Genomic DNA, 25,789 nt, shown 5'->3' on the forward strand with positions numbered 1-25,789 from the left:
CCCATTGGCGCTTTAACTGCCCAATCGACCAATCATAAATTAGCCGCGGCAGGCTGTTATTAAAAGGCCCAGACATCCGCCCAGCGACGGAATCTCATTCGTTTGGCGGGACCGCCCGCGGTCATCGCCACTGGTCAGTGGGTGTTTGTGTCACATTTCTCATTACCTGAGAGGATGATTTATTGTTGGTTTAATTAAAAGCTCCTGGGTTCCAATCAATTAAGACCCCTAGCTTCTAAGAGTTAGGGTCTGTCTGTGTGTGTGTGTCCCTGTGCACGCTTGTTAGCGTGTCTGTGTCCAAACCAGGAAATGAAGTAGACAAAAATGACGACCGGCTTTAGAGACTTCTACATCATCAAAACGGATAGTTTTCGTTTATTTAAGAGGTTTATTTTTCTAGAAATTAAAATGCATAATCAAGATTCTTGGTGCTATGGCATGATGACAACTATAAACATAAAAACAATTGAATGATTTGGATCTTGGTGGATAAGAAAGTCAATTAGGCAGAGTCCAATTGTGCTCATGTGTGAGCCTCGCGCCCGCCTGCCAGTCTGAGTGTTGGACTGAAAGCTGAGTTCATTAGTTCACACAGTCAGATTGTTAAATGGGTCGGGACACTGGCTTGGAGGGGGTTCAACCTGTTTTGGTGAAGTCAAAGATAAGTCACACAATGACCGCACTCCATGCTGTGATTGTCCAGATGGAAGGTGGCAGTAGGTGGAGATAGATTCAAGTTGCTTAGCTTTATGAATGCTGTTTTCTTGGCCAAGCCATTAAAAATAAAAGAAGAATTTTTCCATTTTAACACAAGGCAAAAAAATACTTTGCGACTGAATTGTCTTTTTTTTTGTATTACCCATTTTAAACGCCTAATACATATATTTATAAAGATATATATGTATATACAAGGGGTGCAACAAAAAACAATTTGAATTGGACAATCAGTTTTGATTGAAAACACAGAATCGAATCAACTCAAATTGTTCTACTTCCAAATATATCATACATACATATTGAATTGTATTTTATTGGAAAGTTCCTTTGATGGAAATTGCCACGTTCAGCCACACATTTCCACATTTCCTCTCGCCTGCATCCCCCTGACAGATTTATAGTCCAAAATCTCAAACAAACACACGACAAAATGCATCAGGTTCTTGCAAACACAGCAGAGCAAACAGGACACAGCGCTCGTTCATGCGGGACGGAATGTGTGAGGGGCCGCGAGCGATGCGCTCGCACCTCAGCGCCAGCCATTCGCCGATACCTCACAGGTACACCGAGGACAGTCGTCTTTAACACTGGAGTCAAAACAACGCATGCATCCGTGCTGCCTTTCTTGAGCAAGGGACAATATTCAATACCTCATGTGAGCATTTGAAATGACTTAGCTGGATAAATGTTTTGGCTATTGACAACAATACACATTTTCTAAGTTGTGAGATGTTCTTTGGTATATTTATCGCTATTTAAAAGAAGTCAATGGAGAGCGTTTGGCTCCCTGTCTTCATACGTAGGAGCTGAAAGGACTGGGCTGGTTTAACACTTTTTTTTTTTTTTTTACACACCAACTCATTGTCCCTCCCCCCTCTGCACCACTAAGAATGCCATGTCTGTGTGACCTTGTGACCTCAGGTACTCTGCAGGTGTGCACCCCTACAGAAGAGCAGACAGGAATGTTTTTATACTCACACACACGGAGGGACACGCATGACTGGGTACCAACTACCTGTTTCTGTCTTTGTCTTCTGCCTGCCTGCCGTATAAAATACACCTTCTGAGTGAGTGTCAGTTTATTCCAATGTGTACATCATTTCTTGTGGCCTCGTTAAGACAGCAAGTTCCGATATATTGAAAGAAGACTGGTATCGACACAGATATCTGGTATTGGTACTCACTCGTCCTTAATCGATACTCAAACTGTTGAAATCGAGGAATGATAATTAGTATTCTAGATTTTGATGCTTTTGTCTGGAAAGAAAAATTTCATTTCGATACCATCATTTGTAGTCTTATGAGCAAACCTGATGTGCTACATTCATTCATACTAAAATGTTACTTACAAAGCAACAGATACCTTTTTAATCTTTACAAGCTATAGGAAAGTTGCTTTTGATTTTAAAAAGAGGCCAATTGTAAAAGACTGCAAAATCAAACATCGGAACTAGTCGCCAACGGTCGACATTGCACGAGAAGCGTACTCGCATTCCCAAAACATCTTTTAACACGAGACAGCAAAATATATCGATTTTTTGGGGGCGCTTACGCTATTGAAGTGACAGCCAATTCTAGACCAAGCATGATTTCAGCAGGTCTGTGTGAACAAAAACTTTCTTCAAATTAGGTAAACTTGGTCTTCTCTTTCCTTTCTGCTCCCCTGTATGTATGTATGTCTATAGTTGCCCTAGCCACCCAGTGCTCTATGCAGTGAGAAAGTCATTAGTGATAGTAGTTTGTCCAGGGATTAGGGGGCTAAAATGGTAAATACAGCGAGGCTTTCAGCTGGCAGTCAAAGTGGAGAAGAAAGAAAGTGAGCGGCACAAAGGCAGACAGTAAAAAAGAAAGTGAGACGGCGGATCCGGTCAGTTTAAAGGGGAAAAGAAGAAGAATGCGACCTCCCTGGCTGCTCATTAAAAGTTGAAGCAATTCAAACAGAACTGGTGGCAGCTTGCGCTCGTTTCGGCGGGAAACCAAACACGGAATAAACGCGCTGACTTTTCCCACTTGCGTTGTTGTCCGACTCCAGAGGAGCTAACAAAGGGCGGTAGAGACATTGTGGGGAAGGTGGATATGCGTGAACACAGGAATTCCATTCATAAAATAAGAAAATAAAAAAATTCAGATAATAAAGCAAAATATAGTGGGCAAATAAAATCTATTGTTGGATGTTGCATCCAGTGTTACACAAATGGAAGAAAAGCAATTATCTCAAACACTATAGATCCGGTGTCCTTAAAAATCTATATTTGTTTACCTCACTCTATCTTTGCATACTTTTCAACTTTAGTAACCATTTTGTTCTACTTTTGGTCTATCTTTTCAATTTGTCATTTTAAATGACTATACGAATAAAACTCAGCCTATTCATTCAATATTGTCATTTAAAAATGTTGTGTAGCATACTGTGCACGATTACTGCTCCCGTACTTTGCCCATTTAGAACATTTTATTCTGCATGTCATGCATGTCATGTTATTATAATCACACTCGGCAGTACAGTTTATCTGTAGTACGTAATTGAATTAGCTGTTATTTTATTTGCTTTGAATTCAGAAATAGTTTCATGAATGTGAAAGTAGGTGGAAGTGCTTAACCAAAAACCAAAGAAAACTTACCAGAAAAATCTAGCAATGAGAAATTCATGAAAATCAGCCAAGCGTTTTTTATTTTTTTATTTTTTTAAATCAACTCTACTTGAACATATCGAATAAAACCTTGGTTTAGCAGAAGAAAGATGGTGATGAGGAGGAGTGGATGAAGGAGGGTGTGAAGTCAACTAAGTAGCCTGAAAAGACTTTTGTGTACACAGACAAGTGGGGGGCCTCCAGCCTAAACGAAATGAACTCCGACAGACTGAAAGCTTTTAAACAAACTGACGTGCGACGCGTCAAAGTTGGGCTCAGACCGACTCCTAAATCCCCCAAATAAAGATTTATGAGCTGTGTTTTTCCTTTCTCTCGTTAGATGACGTCCGAAGCAGCTAGCTTTCATTAGCTTGATGCTTTTACTTGAAAGAGAGGCAGCTCAATTGGCCTGATGGCTCGCTATTAGGTTTGATGTCGGGCCGCTGACCCGAGCCGAGGCGGTCCAAACGGTGCCCGGTCGGCCATTACGATAAGTGGAGTCAAAGGCATGGCGGTTAAACGGAGGTACTGCCCCATTAGCCACTGCGGCGGGAATGTTAATGGTCAGTATGAGAAGGGAAAGACTTTTGGTGGTTACGTCCATTAGATGATTGAAAGCACACTGTTTTTGCACACTTAATTGTGGAACTCGTTAAGGGAAACAAAGACAAGAGCGAGTTTTAAGGCAAAAGTGCTTATTTTGCTTTAGGGGCTATAAAAGTTTTCAGCCATCTTTTTTTGGACAGATTTTTACTGCCTATTACTGGAAGATGGCCCCAAACTGACTTGGGATGAAAGACCGGGTTCACCTTGGACTAGTCGCAAATCTGTCTGTTTGGGAGAAAGCCTGGGGAGAACACACAAAACGCCACATGAGCAGTTGAACGACTGCTAGATTCTAGACGCTAAGGTGATGACAGCGGAGAAGACGTCGGATTAATCGGTTAATTGTCATTGAATTTATTTTCCAGTTGCCACTTTGGACATGAAACTGCAAACCTTGACCAGTCAAAAATTTCTCTTCAAGGTTCAAGTTGCGACCGTTCTGCGTGTTCAAGTTTAGCATAGCGGACAGTCCAAAAAGGAGAAGGAAGTTGCGGGCGATCGGTTCCTCGCTGTATTCTCAAGGCGGTTTGGTTTTGTCTTGTTCTGATCACGGGTTAGCAAAGGGGCAAGCTTACAACCCAGCGGTTGTGTGTACGTGCGTGCACATGCACATGTCCGTACATTACCCTTAGATTATGAGAGCGTGGGTGGTTAAAAAAATGTGAAATAAAGGCAGCTGAATGTATGCCAAAATGTTGATACGGTACGGTAGAAGACTGCGTGTATCTCAAAGGCCTATTTACAGTTGAAGGAAAACGATGATTAAAGAGAGAGAGAGAGAGAGAGAGAGACGTGACCTCGGTGGTGAGCATGCCGCAAAGCACACACGCACGCACGCAAGCCGCCTCGATGCTTTTGTTATGTCGTCGTCTCATTCCGAGTCGTCAACAACAATACCTCACACGCGCTCGTCGATATGCATTTGAGCAAAGACGTAAAATGCTACTCGGGTGTAACATTGTCACCACAAGAGAGTCCATTAGTGGAAAAAGAGTCGAATTGACGGCGTCGCCACAACAGGGTCTTTTAGATCGAAACCCGGACCCCCCACATCCCCCGGCATCAACCTCAACACTTTTATGATCGAACTACAAAAGAGACTGACGAATAAAAAAAAGGGCCAACTTTTTTTTCCCCTTACTTTTTGTCCAGCTTTATTTGTCTACACAGTCTGGCACTGGTTGCGACTCGTAAGTAAATAAAAAAAAAAGGAAAAAGGGACAACTTTTTTTTTTTCTTTACTTTTTGTCCAGCTTCATTTGTCTACACAGTCTGGCACTGGCTGGGACTCGTAAGTGCGCTCATATTGTTTTATTAAACGTCCTTACATCAGATCCAGTTTCATGTGTTCCCAATTAGCCATTTCATTTGTTTCATATTGCAAAATACACCGGTGGCAATTGGGCTAACAAAACAAAACAAAACAATGATGTAATTGCGGTCGCAATGAAAGCGAGGAGGCAAAAAGGGCATAATCGTGCACGCACTCGATGTTTTTAATCAGTTCTTTTACCTCAAAGTCTCTGACCGTGAGACGCAATGAGCCAAAAAGTGACATAGTCTCGCCGTGTTGTTTGATTGTTGCCAAGCAACCACATCGAAACAAGGTTCCTTAGCATTTTACAGTTTTTTTTTCATTGTAAAGTCTGCTTTACACATAGGTATCTGTCAGTTTTGTTGATTCTCTCTAGACTCAGTTGCTGTGTAAAGAAGCATTTGGGGGAAAATTGGGCTAAGCCTAATTAGAGACGGCACCCTTATTGAATTATGGAGGCTAATAATCAGAATCTCATTCAAACACAAAACCTAGTTTGAAATTTGAGGGAATTCTGATTATTTTTATTCAACATCCAGTGTGACGTCTTCTTTCTATTGCAAAAGGTCCTTCGAGAAGTTTTCACAAAGACTCACAAAATTGACCCCCCCCATAAAAAAAATATATATATCACAACTCTGGTTATAGAAAGGGAAGCACTGTAACGATTGTCCGGATACATCGCAGAATTGCCCCCGCCCCCGCCCAAATGCAACAGTGACCACAAGAACGTCGTCCGTAATTGCTTGTTTTTCTATATTGAAAAGCAAACACACTTCATATGGTGAAACGCTTCCGATCCCACGCTAACCCCGATTAGCCGTCAAGCCCGCATCTGCTTTGCTGCTCAATGGTTGCTAATCGTGGCCAGGATGATCTTAGCAGGCAGGTCCTGTTGAGAGCTTTCCCGCCGGGCTGTTAATGCACGGGTCAGCCACCGTGAAAAGTGCCGTAAAGGACTTGAAGGAATGACAAAGTTGATCTCTGCCGGGAGAGGAAATCGACAGGAAAGGAAAGTCTCCAACACACTCTCGTAATAACGCAGCACATATATTGTATATGTTTTTCATATATAACAATCACTCACTCACACAGACACACAAAATACACACACCCCTGTACACACTCATGTCATTGAGCGTGCACATCAAAGATAAACAATCCAACACGTCTGGAGGAGCACTTTGTTCGGCCTTGACATGCATGCTCGCCTCATGTCACACGCCAGCAGCACTCAAAGCAAAGCATCATGAGATTCATACGCCGCTACGTGTCTGGCATCTGCTGCGTACGACGCTTGCTCTTGACCCTCGACAATGAACCGAGTGTCATTACGTCAGCTCCAGAAAAAGTGTGTGAGGGTTATTGCTGTGACATTGAACTACAGTAACAGGAAGCAAACATGACTGCAAATCGTGACGAATTGTAATCATTTACAACCACTTACAAATAGATTACAGATCATTTGATTGATAAAAAAAAAAATAATGCACCAGAAGTGCCGCAACCTTTGTGTAATTTCCCCTAACAACCCAGGCTAAACTAAGTTCCTTCCAACGTATAACTAGATGTCCTCAAAATACCTCCTTGACAGCATCTTAGTGTAGAGATTTGAACCCAGAACCTCTCAACTGTGAAGCAGGAGTGAGAACCACTATTTGCCATGCCGCCTAGCTTAAAAAGTTTTGCTTGAGGGGAAAAAAAACACAACACAACCAAAGTAGTAGAAAGTGAAAATACACAACCGTAGCAATGACTACAGAGATGTTATTATCCGAATGACCTTTTATTGATTTTTTTATTATTATGATAGAAATGATGGGTCTCAAATGTTGGCTGTTACCACGAGTTTTTTACTTCATTGGCTTATTATGGGATGCAATGCAATGCAACCAGTGGCTGTATTACACACACACACACACACACACACACACACACACACACACACCTGCATGCACACCTGCACACACACACAAACGCGCGCACACACACACACACATGAAAGGAGGCCCATACTTGTCTTTACATTACTGCTGTTCATCGAGCCATTCAAGTCCAATGCTCCACAACAAAGTGTATGTGCTTGTGTGTGCGCATGTGCGTATGCGCGCGTGATACATATCGAAATTAAAAGGGGTCAGTCCCGTTTCCGTGTGCCCGGCGCGTGTTTGCAGGTATTAGACCTTCCCACCGGGTTCAGCTTTCACTCAGCACATTTGATTAAAGCACCTCCTCCGAGCACTCTTTCATCTCAAAGGAATTTTTTTTTTTTTAATTCCTGTTCCAGAACGCTCCGAGCGGGGCTCTTTACCTACAGACGGCAAGAAGCCGCTACTATTACTTAGGTCTTCCTCAGGAATTAAACGAGTGATTAATTGAGTGCCAGTGTGCCGTGGAAGTGATTTAAAGTAGTACAAAGACCAGGAAACACTTAAGGAGGATTACAGGGGAGGAAGGAAGACATTTTTTTTTTTTTATTGTCCATTAAGTCGCATCCCAAAGTGAGCCATTAAGTGTTCGGAGTTAAAACAAACAGATCCTGATTTACAGATTATTGCCATGCAGTGGCCACCAATGGTCAAACTACATTGGAGTATTTATTTTGAAACAAACCATTCTAAATTATGACATAAACAAGTCTTATCACACACTACATGTTCTGTCCACACACAGAGCTGGAATGAATGTGGCTGAAACTTCACGACCAGTTTGGAGTTTTCAAAGCCAAGCCGGACGAGTGTTGGTAGCTTTGCTCTCTGCGAGCGTATCAATTCTGAGAGCTCATGCTGACATGTTAAAGTCCCGTTTACGCTTGTCAAGGCGGTACATGGAGGCGGCTTGACGGGAACTCGAATCATCCCAAATATTTGCAGAGGAGACAAGTGAGAGGATTGTGGCCTCCGGTTGGCTGCATGACCACACGCTTGTTTGTGGTGTGGCTCGCAAAGTCTTCAACTGGGAGGCAGGAAAGACAAAGGGACTATCTGAGGTCCAATGCGATTTAAGAAAAGTTGACATTTTTGGAACTGTTATACTGACCAATAGTGTGTATGTGTGTGTGTGTGTGTGTGTGTGTGTGTGTGTGTGTGTGCGTGTGTGTGTGTGTGAGAAGAAGAATGAAAAGAAAGAAAGAAAGAAAGAAAGAAAGAAAGAAAGAAAGAAAGAAAGAAAGAAAGAAAGAAAGAAAGAAAGAAAGAAAGAAAGAAAGAAAGAAAGAAAGAAAGAAAGAAGGCTGCCTCCTGAGATGGATACATTTTCAAATGATCACGTCTGAAACATTCCTAGGAAATCACAATTTCCCATCGCTGCTTAGCAATTTTTTTTTTTTAGAACAGGCTAGTGGGCTACTCAAGTGACCCCTTTAGTCGACACTCACCTAAACAGACACACACCTGCACAAAGCTATACTTCCACACTTTCATTCACAAGCCTACAAAGTCAAATTCACACTTGACAAGATGCCTTCGTAACTGTACGCCTGCACAAACAACTTTATTAGTGTACAACTTCACGGCATCATACTGAGAGCTGATTCTCCTCTTTCCATTCTTTCATAATAACCCAAATGTTGCGTGTTTGTTGATCTATCACCAAAAATATGCTCATCTGAAAAGCACAAGACAACCAAGATTTTTTTAGAACCATTGCGGGATGATTCGAGCCACATGAAGAGCATTCAACTACTATATCTTATCTTAGCCGCCACTCGGATTTTTCCGGGACATTTCAAACCTTCCTCATGATGTTTCGACGCCAGCCAGACGTCGTGAAACCGCCACTGTATATCTACAAACGCATGACTTCCAGCTTGAGACTAACACGCATTCTTTTCCGCACAGCGGGGCATCTGAGGTCAAACGCAAATCCAACTCTCCTCATACGAAAGCCTGAATGGCAAAAAGTGTAATGAAAGGTGAGACGCTTTTATAAAAAAAAAAAAAAAAAAAAAAAAAAAAAAAAAAAATGCATACGGCTTCTTTTTGAATGTCACCAAAAATCCCAAAGATTTGCCCAAATTTGCGAATGTAATTTTCAGATGCTTATTGAATGAAATGAGGTCCAAAAGTTATCCTGATGTCACCGCACGAGATACACACTAACAAACTCAAATCAACACACACATGCACACGCCTGATTCGAAAAACAGTTTAAAGTAAGACGGGTACGTATTAGCGTGCGCCATTCCTAATCTAATCCATATAAACGCGCGGTCGCTCGCTCCACAAAGTGCCAGGAATAAGTGTGTGTTACTGTAGGACCGCCTGTGTGGGTTCGAGAGTTCTAACGAGATGGTGTTCATTAAAATCAGAGCAGCCGAAGAATGCAGCGGCAGTTGCCATTCATAACATTATTGCATTTCTCATACACGCACACATTGTCAGATCACACACACTGCAAAGCAAAAACACACACACACTTTCCAGGAATTATTCGTCCCGCATCAGTGACGCCTCTTAAAGTAATAAACTAATCCAATTTAAGGTAACAATGAAGTTTTCTGCTTTTTAATGACTTGTGAATGATGATCTTGTTATTGCTGTATTAAATATACTTTGTTCACTATGTGGATACAATAAAATCAGCATCTCAATCCAAACCCCCAAAAACATGCTCAAACGTATGCCAAAGAGACAGGCTGCACCCAAAACTACAACCGCCTTAGCCAATCAGAAGCCAGCAGAAAGTCAAGATCACATGATCAAATTCATGGAAGAATACAAATACACAAGACAGCTTATTACCGCTGATTATGATTGCTTATTGTTGCCGATAAAACACGCATATTCTTGTCTCGTATCAAAGGTGCCGAATCATATCTCGTTAAAACCGGCCACATGTTCCGCAGATTCCTGAGGATGAGAGTCCTCGTCTCAATTCTAATTACAGCCACGTGGGTCTCTCAATGTTTGCATGTGTGTAAAGTTGAGTCAAGAGGGGCAAATATGGAAGAAATGCAAACTATGCCACAGAGAGGCTGCAATGACTAGCAATTATTCTAGACTTACGTTATAATCACAGCAGTGTCCATGTATACTTCTTGCGTGTACCCGATCAGTTAACCTGACACACACACACACACAAACACAACCGCACACACACTTCAATATATCTGCGTATACATACTATGCTCATTCATACAAACTGACACACACAACTAAATATTTACAGATTTCAATGCACACAAACAGACGAACACAAGCTCACCACACGTTGACACAAACACACAAACACACACATTGAAGCAGGTGCGCACACATTCCTTTAACACGTAACATTTAAGACACACACACACACGTGCATTGTTACACACACAATGAGGAAATAAAACACTGACAAACACAATAAGGGAGAAACATTCACATACAAATACCTAAACACACACTGAGACACATGCACACACACAATGACATGGTCATCATCCGGCGCCTTGTCACTGAGGTGAGGCGCAAGCGTTTACATGCCTACATCTCGTTGTACGTGCACGCATGTGTTCAGAGATCTCGATGGTCTGATCTGCCAACACGCCCTCCACAGCCAACTCTGCACCTTGTAAAGCACACACGTGTTGTCCATTGGCAGGGATGACTCGCCCACCCACTCTCCCCAACATTGTCTCCTTTGCCTCACAAAATCCAAACCTAAACTCATTAACAGAATTCAAAAAGCATCTGCCCCATCCCCCACCAAAAATATAAAAAATAGAACCCTTAATTTTAAGAGCAGTTTGCAATTTACTGTAAACAAAAGGGCATTAAAAAAAAAGATGAAATAGCACAATATGGATAAAGATAAGTATGCAAAGTAATGTCGTAAAATATCATGCTGCTCTCTCTTCTGGTAGGCCTGCCTTGGCCACCTGAAGGCAGTATAATACAAGCGTGCGGTTACAAATGAAGACAGCACAGACATTAAAACTTGTTCTTCGCAGAGGATAGAGAATACATGCCTATCCATTTTTGCCTAAAAAGAATTCTAACACTGTCAGACACATAGATGCTATTTCTTTGGCACAGCTATGTCCCCACCCCCCGTTATGTGCTAGCATTAAGCTAGCGGATTCAAAAGCTAATATATACCGTTCTTTTAAAAATACATGCAATTCTCTTTAGTTTGTACTTTCAAGTCAAATGCAAAAAAATTGCCCGAAAGTTATCATTTCTGGTCCCTTAATGCTTACAACAATAAAGGTATGAATTACTGGTTGACTATTTATTTATCAAGTGAGGCCCAACTTGTTCTTTTTTTATTTGTTATTCTTGAGGATTCTTCGACGAGCATGCTAATTGGTCAGGAGTAGACAAGCACCTTCTGCCCCAGATGGCATTTTCTCGTTCTTTTTATTCTCCCACACATTCAGCTTGTCAACGCCGATAATGATGACGATGAAGATGCCTTCGGGAGATGCGTTAATTAGCAAGGATGGGGAAAAAACAAAAGCGAGCAAAGTTAAAGGGGTTTTGTTTCAAGAAAATAGAAGGTTTCAGCTCATGTGTCCACATCAACTAAAAAGTATAATTGCTGTTTATTTATGAGGAGACAGCCGTTGCACGATTGCAAAGATAATGGCGTTGACTTTACTGGAGAAGGTGGACGTGTACAGCAAAGTGGCAAACTGGTTGATTGTCTGGAGCGACGACGGAAGCCTTTAAAGTATAATAACAAATAATTTTTGAAAAACTGCTAAATACAAATATAAAATTGATTATCATACAAAAAAGTGCATTTATTTAATAATACAATTAACCTTAACCAAATTTTATTTTAAAAAAATGAAAAGCTCAACTTTATGTTTATTGTATCTTAATGTTTTTTTTAGAGTAACATTAGCCAATTATAAAATGAAATAGGCGAAAAACGTTAAATTAACATTGCAGGGGTCGATTCCCCCTATCTCAACCCTTGAAGGAGCAACTAAACAAGCAACTGTTCCTTATGGTTCTTTAATCTCCTTTCAAGTGTTTTCTGTAGACGACTAGTTTACGTGACTCACCTGATTTGAATAACGTACACAAACCGACAACTTTTTAAACATCTTTAATTATCTCGCTCCACCTATTAGTTCAGCCAAATTATGTGGCTGGTACGTGAGGCTTGTATACGTCGATTTGGCTTGACGCAAATTCTCCAATTATAAGAAACGCTATTTTTGACTATTTTTCCTTGGGCCGGTAAATGTTTAGCAAACGTGAAATGTCTTTTAATAACTTGGGCAGGTAGAGTCACCCCAGAAGTTGCATAATAGAACCCCCACCACCACCAAAGAAAGTCAAAGTTGTGTTTGCGGCGATGTGGGCTCCGGCGTGTTTATGTGTCGGCAAAGTCCGCGGTACACGCTCTCACTGTACGTTTGCCAGCGTGTGTATAAATACATCGCGTCAGGATTTCAAGTGGCTTTGCGGTGCTCTGTATTTAGAGGTCAGATCCGCTCTCCCGCTCCATTCATGTGGCCCAACTCTCGCTTAGTGGCTCGCTCGCTTTGGTTCGTCTTCCAATGTCTCATGTTCTACCTACGGCACATCACAGTCTTTTGGATGTAAGATCATGTCAGACGACGTTTGAATACTTGGAGATTCCAGCGACTCGTCTGCTGAGCATGATCTGCACCAGTGTTGGTTCCATGCTGTGTATTTTTGGCGTGCAGGGATGGGTTGGCTTGGGAGGAAAATTACTTCCTTAAGGAAAATGGTTATCAAACAGCAGCCCTACCAATGATGGGGACAAAAGCAGCCTCAAAGCAAGAGTCACGTGGTGGACTCCAGTTAGACTTATAGGTTGGTAATTTGAGGACTTGGGACTTGCTCGGGTAAGACATGAATTTCAAAGGTCTTAGAGCCATGTGGGTTGCAATAAAAAAATTATATGAGATGCTTATGCAGTGTAAGTCACTTACACACTGATTTATTTATTTTTTCAATATTTTTTCATATTTTGGAGTTTGTATCATTGTCATTTTCTTGACCATTGCCCGCTTGTTTTTAATTTTTTACAGACAATTCATAGGTAATGTTTCTTCATGTCTTTTGAATATGTTTTGGAATTTATTTATTTTTATTTATAGTATTAAGTGGTATTCATTAAGATTTTTTTTTTTTTTATTAATTTGTCAACTAATTTAATTTTCAAAACCTGCCGAGTTTAGTTAAGCTTCAAACAGGATGTAAAGTATGCTGCAATTGTAATTGTAATTCTATCCAAGGGGGTATTTGGATGAAAACTTGTCCCAGATGTGTTATGAAGACATCTGGGAACTGTTGCAAATTGCGGAAAAAGAAACAAAAAAAAAAAAAAACCCACTGCAAAATAAAATTGGGTGTCAAACATCAAAACATGTTGAGGTAATGAGGCAAAAATGTGTCTTGAAAGTCCCAGCAAAGACACTTTGGCCTGGCTTTATTATTACTTTTTTTCATCCATTTGTGATGGATGAATGTGGATTGCTGATTGGTTTTCCCGCCATGTTTTTGTAAAAAAACATTTGCACACAGCAGCGGAATCGTGACAGATCGGCCTCATTTGTAGCAGTCGGACTCGACTTAAACAGAATCAATCATACGTCGACATTTGGACAAATACGCGTTTATGCACAAACACACGCGACGGTCCAAACACCTCAAGGGTCCTCTTTAGCGCCAACACTACCCAGTGTCGTCTGAAGCCGTAATGATGCCGGACAGCCTCCCGAAACAATCCCACTGGCTGGAGTCAAATTAAAACGACAACACGCAATATATCAGCCGGCAACGTGGAGAACAAACACACGAGAGGTTTCAGTGTCCACTTTTGGAGTCACATGAGTTTAAGAGACGATTTATAAACGCTTCGGAGGAAAGGCGCAGACAGTTTCCAGGAACGGAGCGCAAGGTCTGACAGCCTCCGATGTCATCATTACATTATTAGTACTCGTCTTGGCAAAGCAAAAGCGTTCACGCAACATGTCTAGCTGCGTCGAAATGAGTCATAAATGTTTTGAAGTGATCACGACTCAAATCAAATGAAAAATTTCAGGTACTTTTCCAGTTTGTGTTGCTTCATGTTGACATCAGTTGGAAAACATTTTGCAGGATCGAAAAGAACATGTAGTGCGCAATGACCACTAGAAATCAGATTCGGAAACCATATGTCGATACTTCCGATACCAACTCTTGGCTAGAAAATAAATGTTTGACACATGGACGATTTAAGTTAATTACCAACTTTATGGGGGATGGGTTGTTTGCGTAAAAGAAAGAGAAGAAAAAGTTGAATCCAATTGACCAAAGGAATGTGGTCCATTTTCTCAAAATCAAGTTATTTTTGACCCTATTCTTTTAGAGTGTCAATATATTTCATTGTGCTTCATTTATGTACCATATTTTGTTATAGTTATTTGATACGTATATAGTTTATATATAGTTATATAGGCCTGTGGAATAATTGGAACTGCAACTGACGACGAGTCTGACATCAGCGCCGCATTTACTTACGGAGTCAGCTGAGTTGTTCATAAGTGACTCAGAGGACAAAGATTTCGATGGATTTAATGATTTGAGGTGACACAGATGGTTCGATAAACTTATTTACGTTATAGTTATTTGAATAACTGTTAATATGTTAGTTCCTCTTTGATGTGTTTATGTAAAGTTAGCATACCGTACCGTTCACTGTTGCCTATTAATGTCTGTTACTGGTGTTGGATTTTGACATATCAATTTTTTCCCCCTTTATTGTGCATTTTATGGCTGGTGTGATTTATACTCCTGTGCGACTTAAACTCTGAAAAATACGACGGTACTTCATAAAAAAAGGCTAAATCCAGGGCAAATTTAGACACTCCAAAATGTATTCTATTTTTTTTAAAAACATAAATCATGGAATAAGGACTACACATTTATTTTTGTGTTTGTGTTCATTTTTATGTCTTGTAAGACTGATAATGATTGATAATATATAACAGCATTGAATCACTTGGATATGGAATGGGAATATATTGCTGTCAGTTAATTTCTTATATGTAAATTAAACATGTTTTTGTGTGTTTTATTATTAATGAGATCCTTTTAGAAGTATTTTTCTATGTTTGTCCCTTTTTAATTTTTGTAGTACATGTTCATCATAAAAATTGCAAACTAAATTGTAGTAATTTTATTTGTTTCCATTTTAGTTTGTTAAATTTTTATTAATTCCATAATATTACTTTAAAAAAAAAATTGTAAATGTATTTTGTTTTGGGGGGGGTTACTTTTTTTTGCTCACTGGCATAGTGATCCTCACGTTCCTGGAAAACAATCCAATCTTGTATCATTTCTGCTGTGTTGAAAGATGACTGGGCAACGAGGTGTTGTCAGGTCATGTTCAATCTCAATCCATGAGTAAACCAGATCATGAGTCTGTTCTGTTGAGCAACATATTATCAAATGTTTTCTGTTGTGTTCTTTCCCCTGGTCTGCCTCTCAATTGCTTGTTCCCTTCTTACACGATCCCTCCCCATTCATCTGCCCTCGATCTTCCAGGCAGCAGGGTCTGCTTTCGATTAGCCTCCTCGTGTAAACCCAAATTGTGATTAAACAAACGCTACGTGAGTGCATTTGGCTTGGTACCAAGTTGTTCTCTCTGGCGTTTACACGCGCACACAAAATGCACACGAACATGCATGGATATTAGGATACGTGTTGAAACGACATGACGTGCGCAAACATAAGCAAATATGTACATGCCGGGCCCAGACACAAATTATGTACATGGCTGTGTCATCAGTGAGCAGCCTAAAAATACACATTGAACAGACACTCGCTTGTAAACAGATTAATTTGAACCTGACTTTTTATTTATTACAAGAAAAAAAAAAAGTTGTCTCCAACGACCCCCCCCCACACACACACCATCCCGCTCACCTATATTTGTGCGCCTAAATCACAACCACATGCCGCCTCTGCGCTATTTCACAGCAAACATAAAAATTCTTTGACATTGGAAAGGAAAAGAACCCCCGTACAACGCCTCTGGACTGAAGACAAGCTGGTTTGTTTTAGTCACACGTTGCAAACGGACAAATTGACAAGTGGCACACAAGATGTTTAACTTTTAGCCTCCGGGTTACTTTTGCCTGTAAATGTGGACAAAGTAGAAAGTGCATCGGGGCTCGCAAACAGGCTGCCAACTGGCCAAAGGATGAGGTTTTCCTTTGGCTCGTGCTCCAACACTACCCAAATTTCATTTAAATCTTACTGGCAGCGTCACCAGAAGGCAACATGGCCAAGTCTGATCTCAATAGACCTGAGGGGCGTCTGCAAGGATTGTTTTTTAGACAATGATTGAGTCAAAAATCACCATAAGGTGTTTCGGTGATTTGCTAATTTAACCACAAGAAGGATTATATGTGAACTTCAGATTTATTCTATTCAGTAGATGTGATGCTGTTCGAAATATTTGCCATATATCTTTAAATTAAACGTAACGGACATGCAAACCAAATATATAAACTTGCTGACAGGGTGGATAATGTCAGGGGGGACATTTTTGGCTAATGTTGACATTTAGTGATGAACTTTAACTTAGCAACATGATTCGACAACCTGCTGATATTGCAATTTGAATTTCTGAATTTCTTTATATAGCAACGATAATTCACTATAACAGAGTGGACAAAAACCAACTCCACACATGATGACAATTAAGTGTAAATATGTATTATGCAACAGTTTTACTCTCTGTTCAGAAAGACAAACTGCTGGGTCATAAACCGCAGCACATTAGGGGCATGAAAGAGTAAAGTGCTCAGGATGTCCATTTCTAGCTTTCTGTTGCATCACGGACGATCGAAGCTAAGGCCTTCTCTACACATATCCTTTTTTTTTTTTTTTTTTTTAACTAAATGAGCCAAATACTTCCCAATCAGAAGAAACATCAGATTCCTGACGTTAGTCTCTGGTTACGACAAACGCAAATCTGCAAATCTCCACTGTGGTCGGAGTTTTCGGAAACCTTCCTTTCTAATGCAATAAACTCTCCGGGGATGTGTGGACAAAAAATATGTCCCGTTTAAAAAAAAATAAAAAACAGTGACGTGTAAACAGGGTCTTAGCGGTCAAGTGTTTGCCGATGATTTGTTTCTTACAGCTGGAGAACACAGTGTGAAATGCAAACACAATGGCGCAAGGCAAACGCAAACAACAAAAAGCTTCCTGTTGTCTTTACATGGGTGTGTGTGTGTGGAGCTAAGGGTGCTTCAGAAAGCAAAGTAGGCAAATGTCAAATGAGGGGATGCATTCCCTCTCACCAATCGAGTCATCGGTCCTGGCCAATTGCAGGATGTGCAGTTAACACCCACTTCCTGTAACACTAACCGATGCATTCCAGCAGGTAAACTGCAGCAGCGGCGGCCTCTGAATGGATAATCAGACCAGATTAAAAGCAGTTTCCTCGACTTTGCCCATTAAATTAATTAGGAGGAAAAGACATCTCAAGTGACCCTGACGTGCTTCCATCACGCTCTCATTCTTCTCTCCGCTTGACTCGTGTGTTTACAGTAAAATGGAGGTTCCCCGCGTTCACATCTGGAGGCTCAACTGAAGTCCACCGGCCGGACTTGCTCAAAATAATTCTGGGAAATCACGCCGAGCTCTGGGATTCACGACAAGGTTGACATATGTACATTGAGTATAAAATTGTAATTTACCAAATTTACTAATATAAAGCAGTACAAAAAATGGATGGATGTCAATAAATGGGTAAGACTTTTTTAATTGGGGATCGTGTCACAGCATGTGATTTTTTATCACAGCCTACGAAGACAATATTTTATTGTAGGGCCGTTACAAGTACCGACACTAAATGGCCCGCAGATGTGTACCAATTCATTTCATTCCTTATATCTTGTAGTGGACATCTGACTATTTTTCTGCTAATTATCGGATCATCCATCAGCCTAAGAAAAATAAATAAAAATCAGTCAGGATGAAAATTATTGTTAATATAAAGTAAGGGTCATAAACACTCTTTGCAAATATTGGATGAAATCCCCACACAGCCAAAACCACAGATTCCGGTCCACAATTCATCTTTATCACCATGTCCATTTTCAGTTGACCCCCCCGCTGAGCACCACATGGGGCAACTGATCCCCCCGCCATCCATCAACTCGCCACCACCCACTGCCCCCCACCCCAATTCGAAGATTCCCGCCCCAGCCCCCGATTCTTATCATCAATCATCACCACAGTAAACCAGGCATGTCCTATAAATAGAGACGACTAAACTTTTTTTGCTTCTTTCTAAGGACCGCCCACCCACACCGGCCCATGCTTGGTTTATTTCCCAAACCCAACTCTGGTATTAATCTGGCATGATAGCTGAAGAGCAAAGACAGAATTTCCCCTTCATACGTCCTGCCCCGCCCGCCGTCTCTGAACCTCAGACCGCAGGGCTTCAACAGGAGGATTGCGAGGTAAATCATATCACGCTGCCGTCGTTTGACATTCAAACCAGAAAGCCACCAGCGTGTGACTTTTTCATTGGCATCTTCTAGAATCCTACTTCACCTTTCAAGACCTTCATCAAATCTATCAATGTTTCCTTCTTTCAAAGTCAACAAGTGTGGTTGAAATTCTACTGCTTGCACCTCTCAACCTTCATGACATAATCACTGATCTGATTTGTTTGGACTGGTAGCCAAGTCGTAATTTCAATTTTATTGTTGTGAAATTACGATATTTGTTCAGCATTATAATGATGCAAATAGATTTTGATTTACAATTTGGGATTTATAATTTGGGATTTATATATATATATATATATATATATATATATATATATATATATATATATATATATATATATATATATATATATATATATATATATATATATATATTACATAAATGTCTTTGTATTATAATACAGTACTGGAAGAATATTTTTCTGATTTAGAAACACATTTTCATTCATTTCCAATGGTGAAAGATTGGTCCCACCTACAAAAAGGCAAATAGGTGTGTTTTCACTGAAATCATCTGAGATTCCAAAAGAGCCTTGGCAGTGGTACCGGTACTCGGACCCTAATAACGGATCATAAAAGAACATTCCAATGCAACCGTTATGCAGTAGCAGCAGAATTCTGGCTCGAAGACAAAAAACATCGGCGGGATAAAAGGCTCGGTCAAATGGCAGCAAAAGACGGGGAAAAAGCCGAGAGAAAGAAAATAAAGGGCAGTAGAAACAGTCCAGACACTGTAATTTACTTTGTGCTGATGGCAACTTCGGGATATAAAGAACGTGAAATTTATAATGTTAAGTTTGGAAGTGTGCTCTCTACTCGCTCCACCTTTTCCACTCCTGCAGCCGTTCATGTTTGACCTGTGACAAATGGAGGCCTTTCCACTTCAATTAAGGCTTTTAGGGCCAACGCTAAGCAAAATCACACTGTCACTCATGAAGAACAAGCGAGCCCGAAAAAAAGCAACACGCTGAGCGCACGTGAGCGAGCCAGCGTGTGTTTATGCGGAAGCCGCAATTGACGTAAATGACAGTTTCCCGCCCGCCGGAACGCTCAGGTTTGCCGCCCCGGGCAATAGATCACACCTCACCGCAAATCTGCCGTACGGCATCGGCGCGGCCAGAGTTTTCGTCTTTCTGGGGCCTTCGCACACACGCTGGGGATTACTTGGATGAAGCGCAGAGACGGGGATAAATCTTTGAATGAGAGCAGCACTTCCATGTATTTGAATTTACTGCTTTGTGAACAGCTCTGCGCTATAAATACAGGAGTAGAATTAGCATTTTCAGAATAAAAGTCATCTAACGGAGACTTACGATGCTTTGTTTGGGTGGGACTCAAAATGAAAGTCCACCTTCATGTCTGCATACTTGGAGTGAAAAACTCTACTTACCAGTAAAAATGTTTTCTCTGAAAGTCTCAAAAAGACTGGAATAGTCTCAACTAGTTAAAAAATGATAGTATGGAGGAAAGAAAGGGAATTAGTTGATTAATTAATCACTTGGAATTCGCATCTGTGCGCAATTGTGGGAAGCTGGAGTGCAGTACCGACTTTGGCCTGCAGAGGTGCCACTGAGTTTGATTTCTGATCAAGAATGACAGGTCAGCTATGCAGTTTGTTACATTTTATACGAGCAAAAACTTTGAAAAATGAAAAATGTCGTTTTTTACTTTTAAAATGTAAAGATGCGTAAAACTTTCTCTAAAAAAACAATTACATAAAAAAGGTTTTTATAATATATCAGTAAAAATATACTGCATATTGAAAAGAATACTTTTTTTCTCCAAATATCTCAAATATATATTATCATGTAAATCTTGTAAAAGTTCATCTTTGACTTTTTTTTTTCAAAACCTAGAGTGATAATAATTGGATGAAAACAGGAAAAATGTACACAAAAGAAAAATAAGAACTTATCAAATAAGAACTTATATTAAAGCAACCACTTTTGTGCAGTTTTCCTGTTACATGCAGTCCAATTTGGCTTTTATGTTGGAAATCCACAAACATGTCACAGCTGCAGTGGTTCTTCCAGATTTATTTGAATGACGTAAAGACTAACTGTCAAGTTGAAGTTGTCCCATGGAATAAAAGATATCTCGTCTCTTCTCAAAGCAAAAAAACACAAGGTGAGAAGTTCAGCATCATGCCAGTGGTGGTATTTCCTTTCCCCACCACTCCTAACACTCATACATGGACAGTATATCACCATATGTGTGCAATCTAAAATGATTGCAGACACACAATCAAAAGCAGGACCAAAAAATGTAAGCAGCTCTAATGTTTGCCTCAACCTTCATCATTCCCAGGATGGAGGCTAAAATAAATAGAATTCCGGAAAGGAAGAAAAGATGGATGGAGCGCAGAGGGGAGGAAGTACACCTTTGGGATGAAACACAGGGAGGACGTGTCGCAGTCTGACCTGAACGTACACTCCCATCGCTCCATATTGCCCAACCAAACAGAAAAAGGCTTTCTATGACACGATCCAACATCTGAACCGAGCGGTGGAAAAGCACGAGAAGGTTTAAATGTGCGTACTCACAGTCGGCCCAGTTTGGGATTGGACTGGAAAAGAAGTTCTGGGAGCAGCGTGAGTCTGTTCCTGTTTAGTCGGCTGTGGGGGGAAATGGAAGAAGATGGATCAATGAATAATGGATAAACAAGGCAATGGAGAAATCATTTCAGTGGAGACGACGTGGGAATAAATCAGTCCTACTTGCTGTGGTTGAAAGGTCAGCCTGACTGTATGTGTCTTGTGTGTGTGTGTTCGTGTTAATATGCCATTGTGCACAATATAACGGATAAATATTTTGCATCAAAGCTTCAAACGTAACAAGTGTATTAGAGTCAGGCCCGTAAATATTGGGACACCGTTATATTTTTGTCTCGAAATCAAAACCTGGTGAGAAGTTCAAAATCGTAGCCAGTATGTTCGATTCTATCATGGTGTGTTAAAACTACAGCGGCGTCAACTGTTTACAAACAGCAGCTTCTCGTTGTTGTCGACTAGGAGATAGTGTGTGTTATCTAGACACCAAAGCCTTTGGCAGAGGAAGGAGGCGAGAGGATGTTAAAGGGCACAAGGTCATAAAGTACTTTGCAGGCTCAGCACTGGAGAAGACACAGACAACAACCTTTGAACCTGTGTCAACGTGATAACAAGACCCCTTTCTTTCACCCCTAAGTTAGTTTCCAAACCTTCTGGGAGTCAAACAAACAAAAACTCAATCCATGCAGGAATACATGATCAGTAAGTAATCGGTTTTAGGGCTTCAGTTATGGAATGAATTTAAGGCCTAACTGATGAGTGACAATGAGAATGTAGTCAGCTGAGTGTACTCTGAACTGCCAAGGCGTAGGGTCGTAACAGCTCGTGTATCAATTTGCTCATTATGTGCTCATTTTGTTACCGTTTGTTCCATCAAGCGATTGAAAGTGCAATCACGATTAATTGATTCAGCCCGAATAGATTTAGTTCTAATTTATTGATTGGCATTCGTAGGTATGCATTTTTTTTAAACTGTACAAATGTTTCCTGTAAAGTATTTTGCCGAGAAACTGCCTTCTTCACAATGTGGAAGTCGTGGCAGTTGGTTATAAGTTGATTTTCTTTAGGCCACCGCCAACTCTGCAATGTGCTTGAATGATGTTACTTTCATGTGCGGACAAAGACGGATGCGCTCGCCCGCGGTGAAGACAAGATAGCACCCCACCTCCCTGCCCTGATGCCGCCATTAATCATCCGTCCCTACCACGATGTTCACCTTTCACCCCCGTGGGGCATCACATCAGAGCGGCTATCAGTGAGGTTTTTTGATTACCGTTTCCAGGAAATTTTGGCATCTGGTGTGGTAAGCAGTTCTGGGATGGTGGCCTATCTTACAAAATGTCTTTGCCTATAATTGCTGTTTATATTTTGTATTCACATATAGGAAGCATACTAAAAGAATTGTATTTGTATATGATTCTTGTATAGTAATCAAAACACTTTTTACTGCCGTCAGTTTATTGTTGAGCAGAAAAATTGGTTGACTCAAAAAGTACTTCGAAATTATAATGAATCCCCTTTCATCCATATTTGCTGCACCCAGAACCCATGATTGGTCACTTTTTATTTGTTTCTGTTCGTGAATTTGTTGACAGTTTCAGTAAAACTATTTCCGAGTAAAAAAAAGAATGTTTCCAGTTAAATTTGTGCCCTCCCTTGGCCTACTCCTTCCATGAACTCTGACCTTGGCCTGACCCAACACATTAGGGGAGCCTTTTAAAGTGCTACTCAGCGCCGGCTCACCGAAACAAACACTATCACGACGTGCCATCTCCACTTGAGCACACATGTTGCTACCACTCAACTGACATGCGGTAAAGACATTTTTTCCCTCCTCTTCAGATCTGCAGATTAGATGTCAATCAAATCTTTTTTTCTTTGTATTTGTCATATCCTCATATGGTTCGAAACGGTAGTGCACAATTCTGAGGAGAACACTTGTAACAAGCCGCATGACTTAATCGTCGAGTAACAAACTGCAGAAGGGAGGTTATTTTTAAACTCACTGTGACTCACAGGCAAATTTTAAAACCAAAGCCTGGGTAATGGGGTCAATGAGCTAAGCTAACCAATTAGCCCATTACATATGTTTTGAGAACATTGCTGAAAAAGAAGCCGGCCGCAATTAGTTATTTTTCCAAGGCAGCAAGTAGTTTTCTTTAAAAATAAGGTCGAGTTAGAGAAATGGAAAGGTTTGGTGGATCAAAGTGATTTTTTTTTTTTTTTTTATTGCACTACAGTTCTTTGAAATTGGGTACAATTTGTCAATAGAGTATGAGGCACAATTATTTTTATTTTTTTAATTACAACTACCATTTTATTACTTAATGCTTGTCAGAGTCGGCCCATTCAAAGTAACTTTTTAGAGTCGAATGTCTTGGGTATGAATGAGATTGGGCTCCTTACAGTCTCTCCAGCAGTCGCAGGTCTTGGAAGGCTCCTCTTTCGACGACACTGATTTGATTGTCCTCCAGGTGACTGCAAAAACACACAAACACAGTGAACAACAAAACATTATTGAAATTCAGCATAAGCACACAAAAAAATGAGTGTAGATATCATATGACGACTCATCTTGCATCTGGATACAATTGATTAATTTAATTTATTCCAACTAAGTAGTTTGGAAGGATTTCATTCATGGACAGATGTTCTCAGCTGAGCCGAGGAAGAGGGAAACAGGTTGAATTTCTTCCTTCCGCCAACACAAATAGAAAAGTCAATCCGGTGCCAAATCGAAATGGAGACATTTCCAAGGAGGCGATTGCACTTTTACGACCAAAGAATGCTTGGAAAAACAAAAATAAGACGACGCAGTGATTGAAAAATGAATCTGACATAACGCAAAGGTCGACCGTGTTCAATGTCACAAGGCGGCGAGCCAAAACAAGCAAATATCAGCTCATCCCTCTTTTGGATATGTTCAATCTTCTTTCATCCCGCCCTCGATCCATCCATCTTTCAACCGATTGCCGCTAACGTGTATTCCCGTCATCTACATTCAGAAAGTGCTCACTGTCCTTTTTTGTGATGAACACAAATACTTTGCATTCCGAGGAGACTGGGTTAAACACCAATCACTTTGCAATTTAATCTCATTCGAATCATTTACTGTGCTGTCTTTGTGACTCCGCCGAGTGTTTAGAGAATTGTGCAGCTGGATTTGGATTAGATGGACAACGGCGGGACCTCCATTTGTACAATAATGAATTTGCTGTAAAAAAAAAGAAAAGAAAAATGGGCCTTAAAATTCAAAAACAACTTGGCAGTTAGACAACTAGCAGAGCCTACGTTTGTGAAAATTAGGAATGTTATTGTCGTCTGTGGACAAAGTGGAGCACATTTATAAACGCTAATGCTGGACGCTAGAACGCTTTCTGACTGCAATAACTTTCTTAAAGCGACCACCGATGAATGTGTTTCACCTGATGTGCCAGAGGAAAAAAAAAAATCTGATTTGGAATCAACACCAAAAATGGATCTATAACAATAGGTGACTTGAGGCTCTGGTTAAAAGATTAAAAAAAAATTGGCTGACCCGTGTTATGTGACTGATAATCAGTACAATTGAAAAGCAAAGTGAAATGCGGGGGGCCTCGGACACCACCTAGAAGAACTGAACTTTTTTGGGGAGGCACTGTCATGTGTATGTTTCCTACTCACATTCGATGTGAGGGCTGACTAAAGACAATCAAGGGGGGGGACAATTCTGCAACCTCAATAATGGTTCTTAAATTTTCTTTCACAAAAAGATTTCAATAATTGTCTTGTACGTTATAGGTCATAAATCAAACAAACGTAGCACTTGAACATGGATGTGTAGACGTTTTAGATATTTTTCTGTGTCGGCCTCATAGCTGCAAATGTGTCGCAAATGTCAAATTACAGCGCACATATGCACAGATTCTATAAAAATGATATACTAAAAAAAAAAAATCTCTCAAAAATTCAATTGACCAACTAAGTGCAATGTTTAAAAAAAGATATGCAGTGATGTCACACTCCAGAACACGGGAGACCCAGAAAGGAATTTGACCAACACTTGAGGGCATATTTATCTTGTTTTCACTAAATGGGTTCAATGTGAAGCACACACTTTTACCGACAAATCCAACATGCTTTGGAGTTAGTCATTTCCTCCGCAATCTGGAGCAAGTCTGTTGCCTTCTAGTATGGCAAGTGCTGCTTTGTTGACACACAGCCTTTGTACTTTTTGACTCTTCAAATTAATTGGAATGTTTGTATTTCTGTAATTATTTTTGCACAGCACACCAATTGCCAATCAATTTAATTTGGCATCTTGGCGATGAAGTGCTACTTCCACCAGTGAAAATACAAGCCATGCTTTTACAGTCTTTCGGGGTGTTTCTTCCGCAACTAGTAACCGCTCGCCTTTTCTCAACTCCCAAGCTCCGCCCCTGGCCGTCACGGCAACAAAAGCACATGTCTACGTATTTGTGACATTGTGGATTGTTTTGCGCCGCGTCTATTTCAATCA

The 25,789-nt window shown here is 40.5% G+C and overlaps 1 protein-coding gene across 3 annotated transcripts in view; it reads right to left on the bottom strand.

Moving 5' to 3' along the window:
• Positions 1–25,789, bottom strand: part of slit3 (slit homolog 3 (Drosophila)) — a 168,571-nt gene that overhangs the window by 126,405 nt on the left and 16,377 nt on the right. For all 3 annotated transcript variants that reach the window (XM_085906615.1, XM_085906614.1, XM_085906613.1), the window contains exons 3-4: positions 23,698–23,769; positions 21,286–21,357 (exon numbers count right to left, since the gene is read on the bottom strand). In XM_085906615.1, coding sequence (XP_085762741.1) covers positions 21,286–21,357; positions 23,698–23,769 — 144 coding nt within the window. The remainder of the gene's footprint in view (positions 1–21,285; positions 21,358–23,697; positions 23,770–25,789) is intronic.

This window comes from Syngnathus leptorhynchus, chromosome 2 (assembly GCF_054491065.1).
Source record: "Syngnathus leptorhynchus isolate UIUO chromosome 2, UIUO_Slep, whole genome shotgun sequence".
NCBI lineage: Eukaryota > Metazoa > Chordata > Actinopteri > Syngnathiformes > Syngnathidae > Syngnathus > Syngnathus leptorhynchus.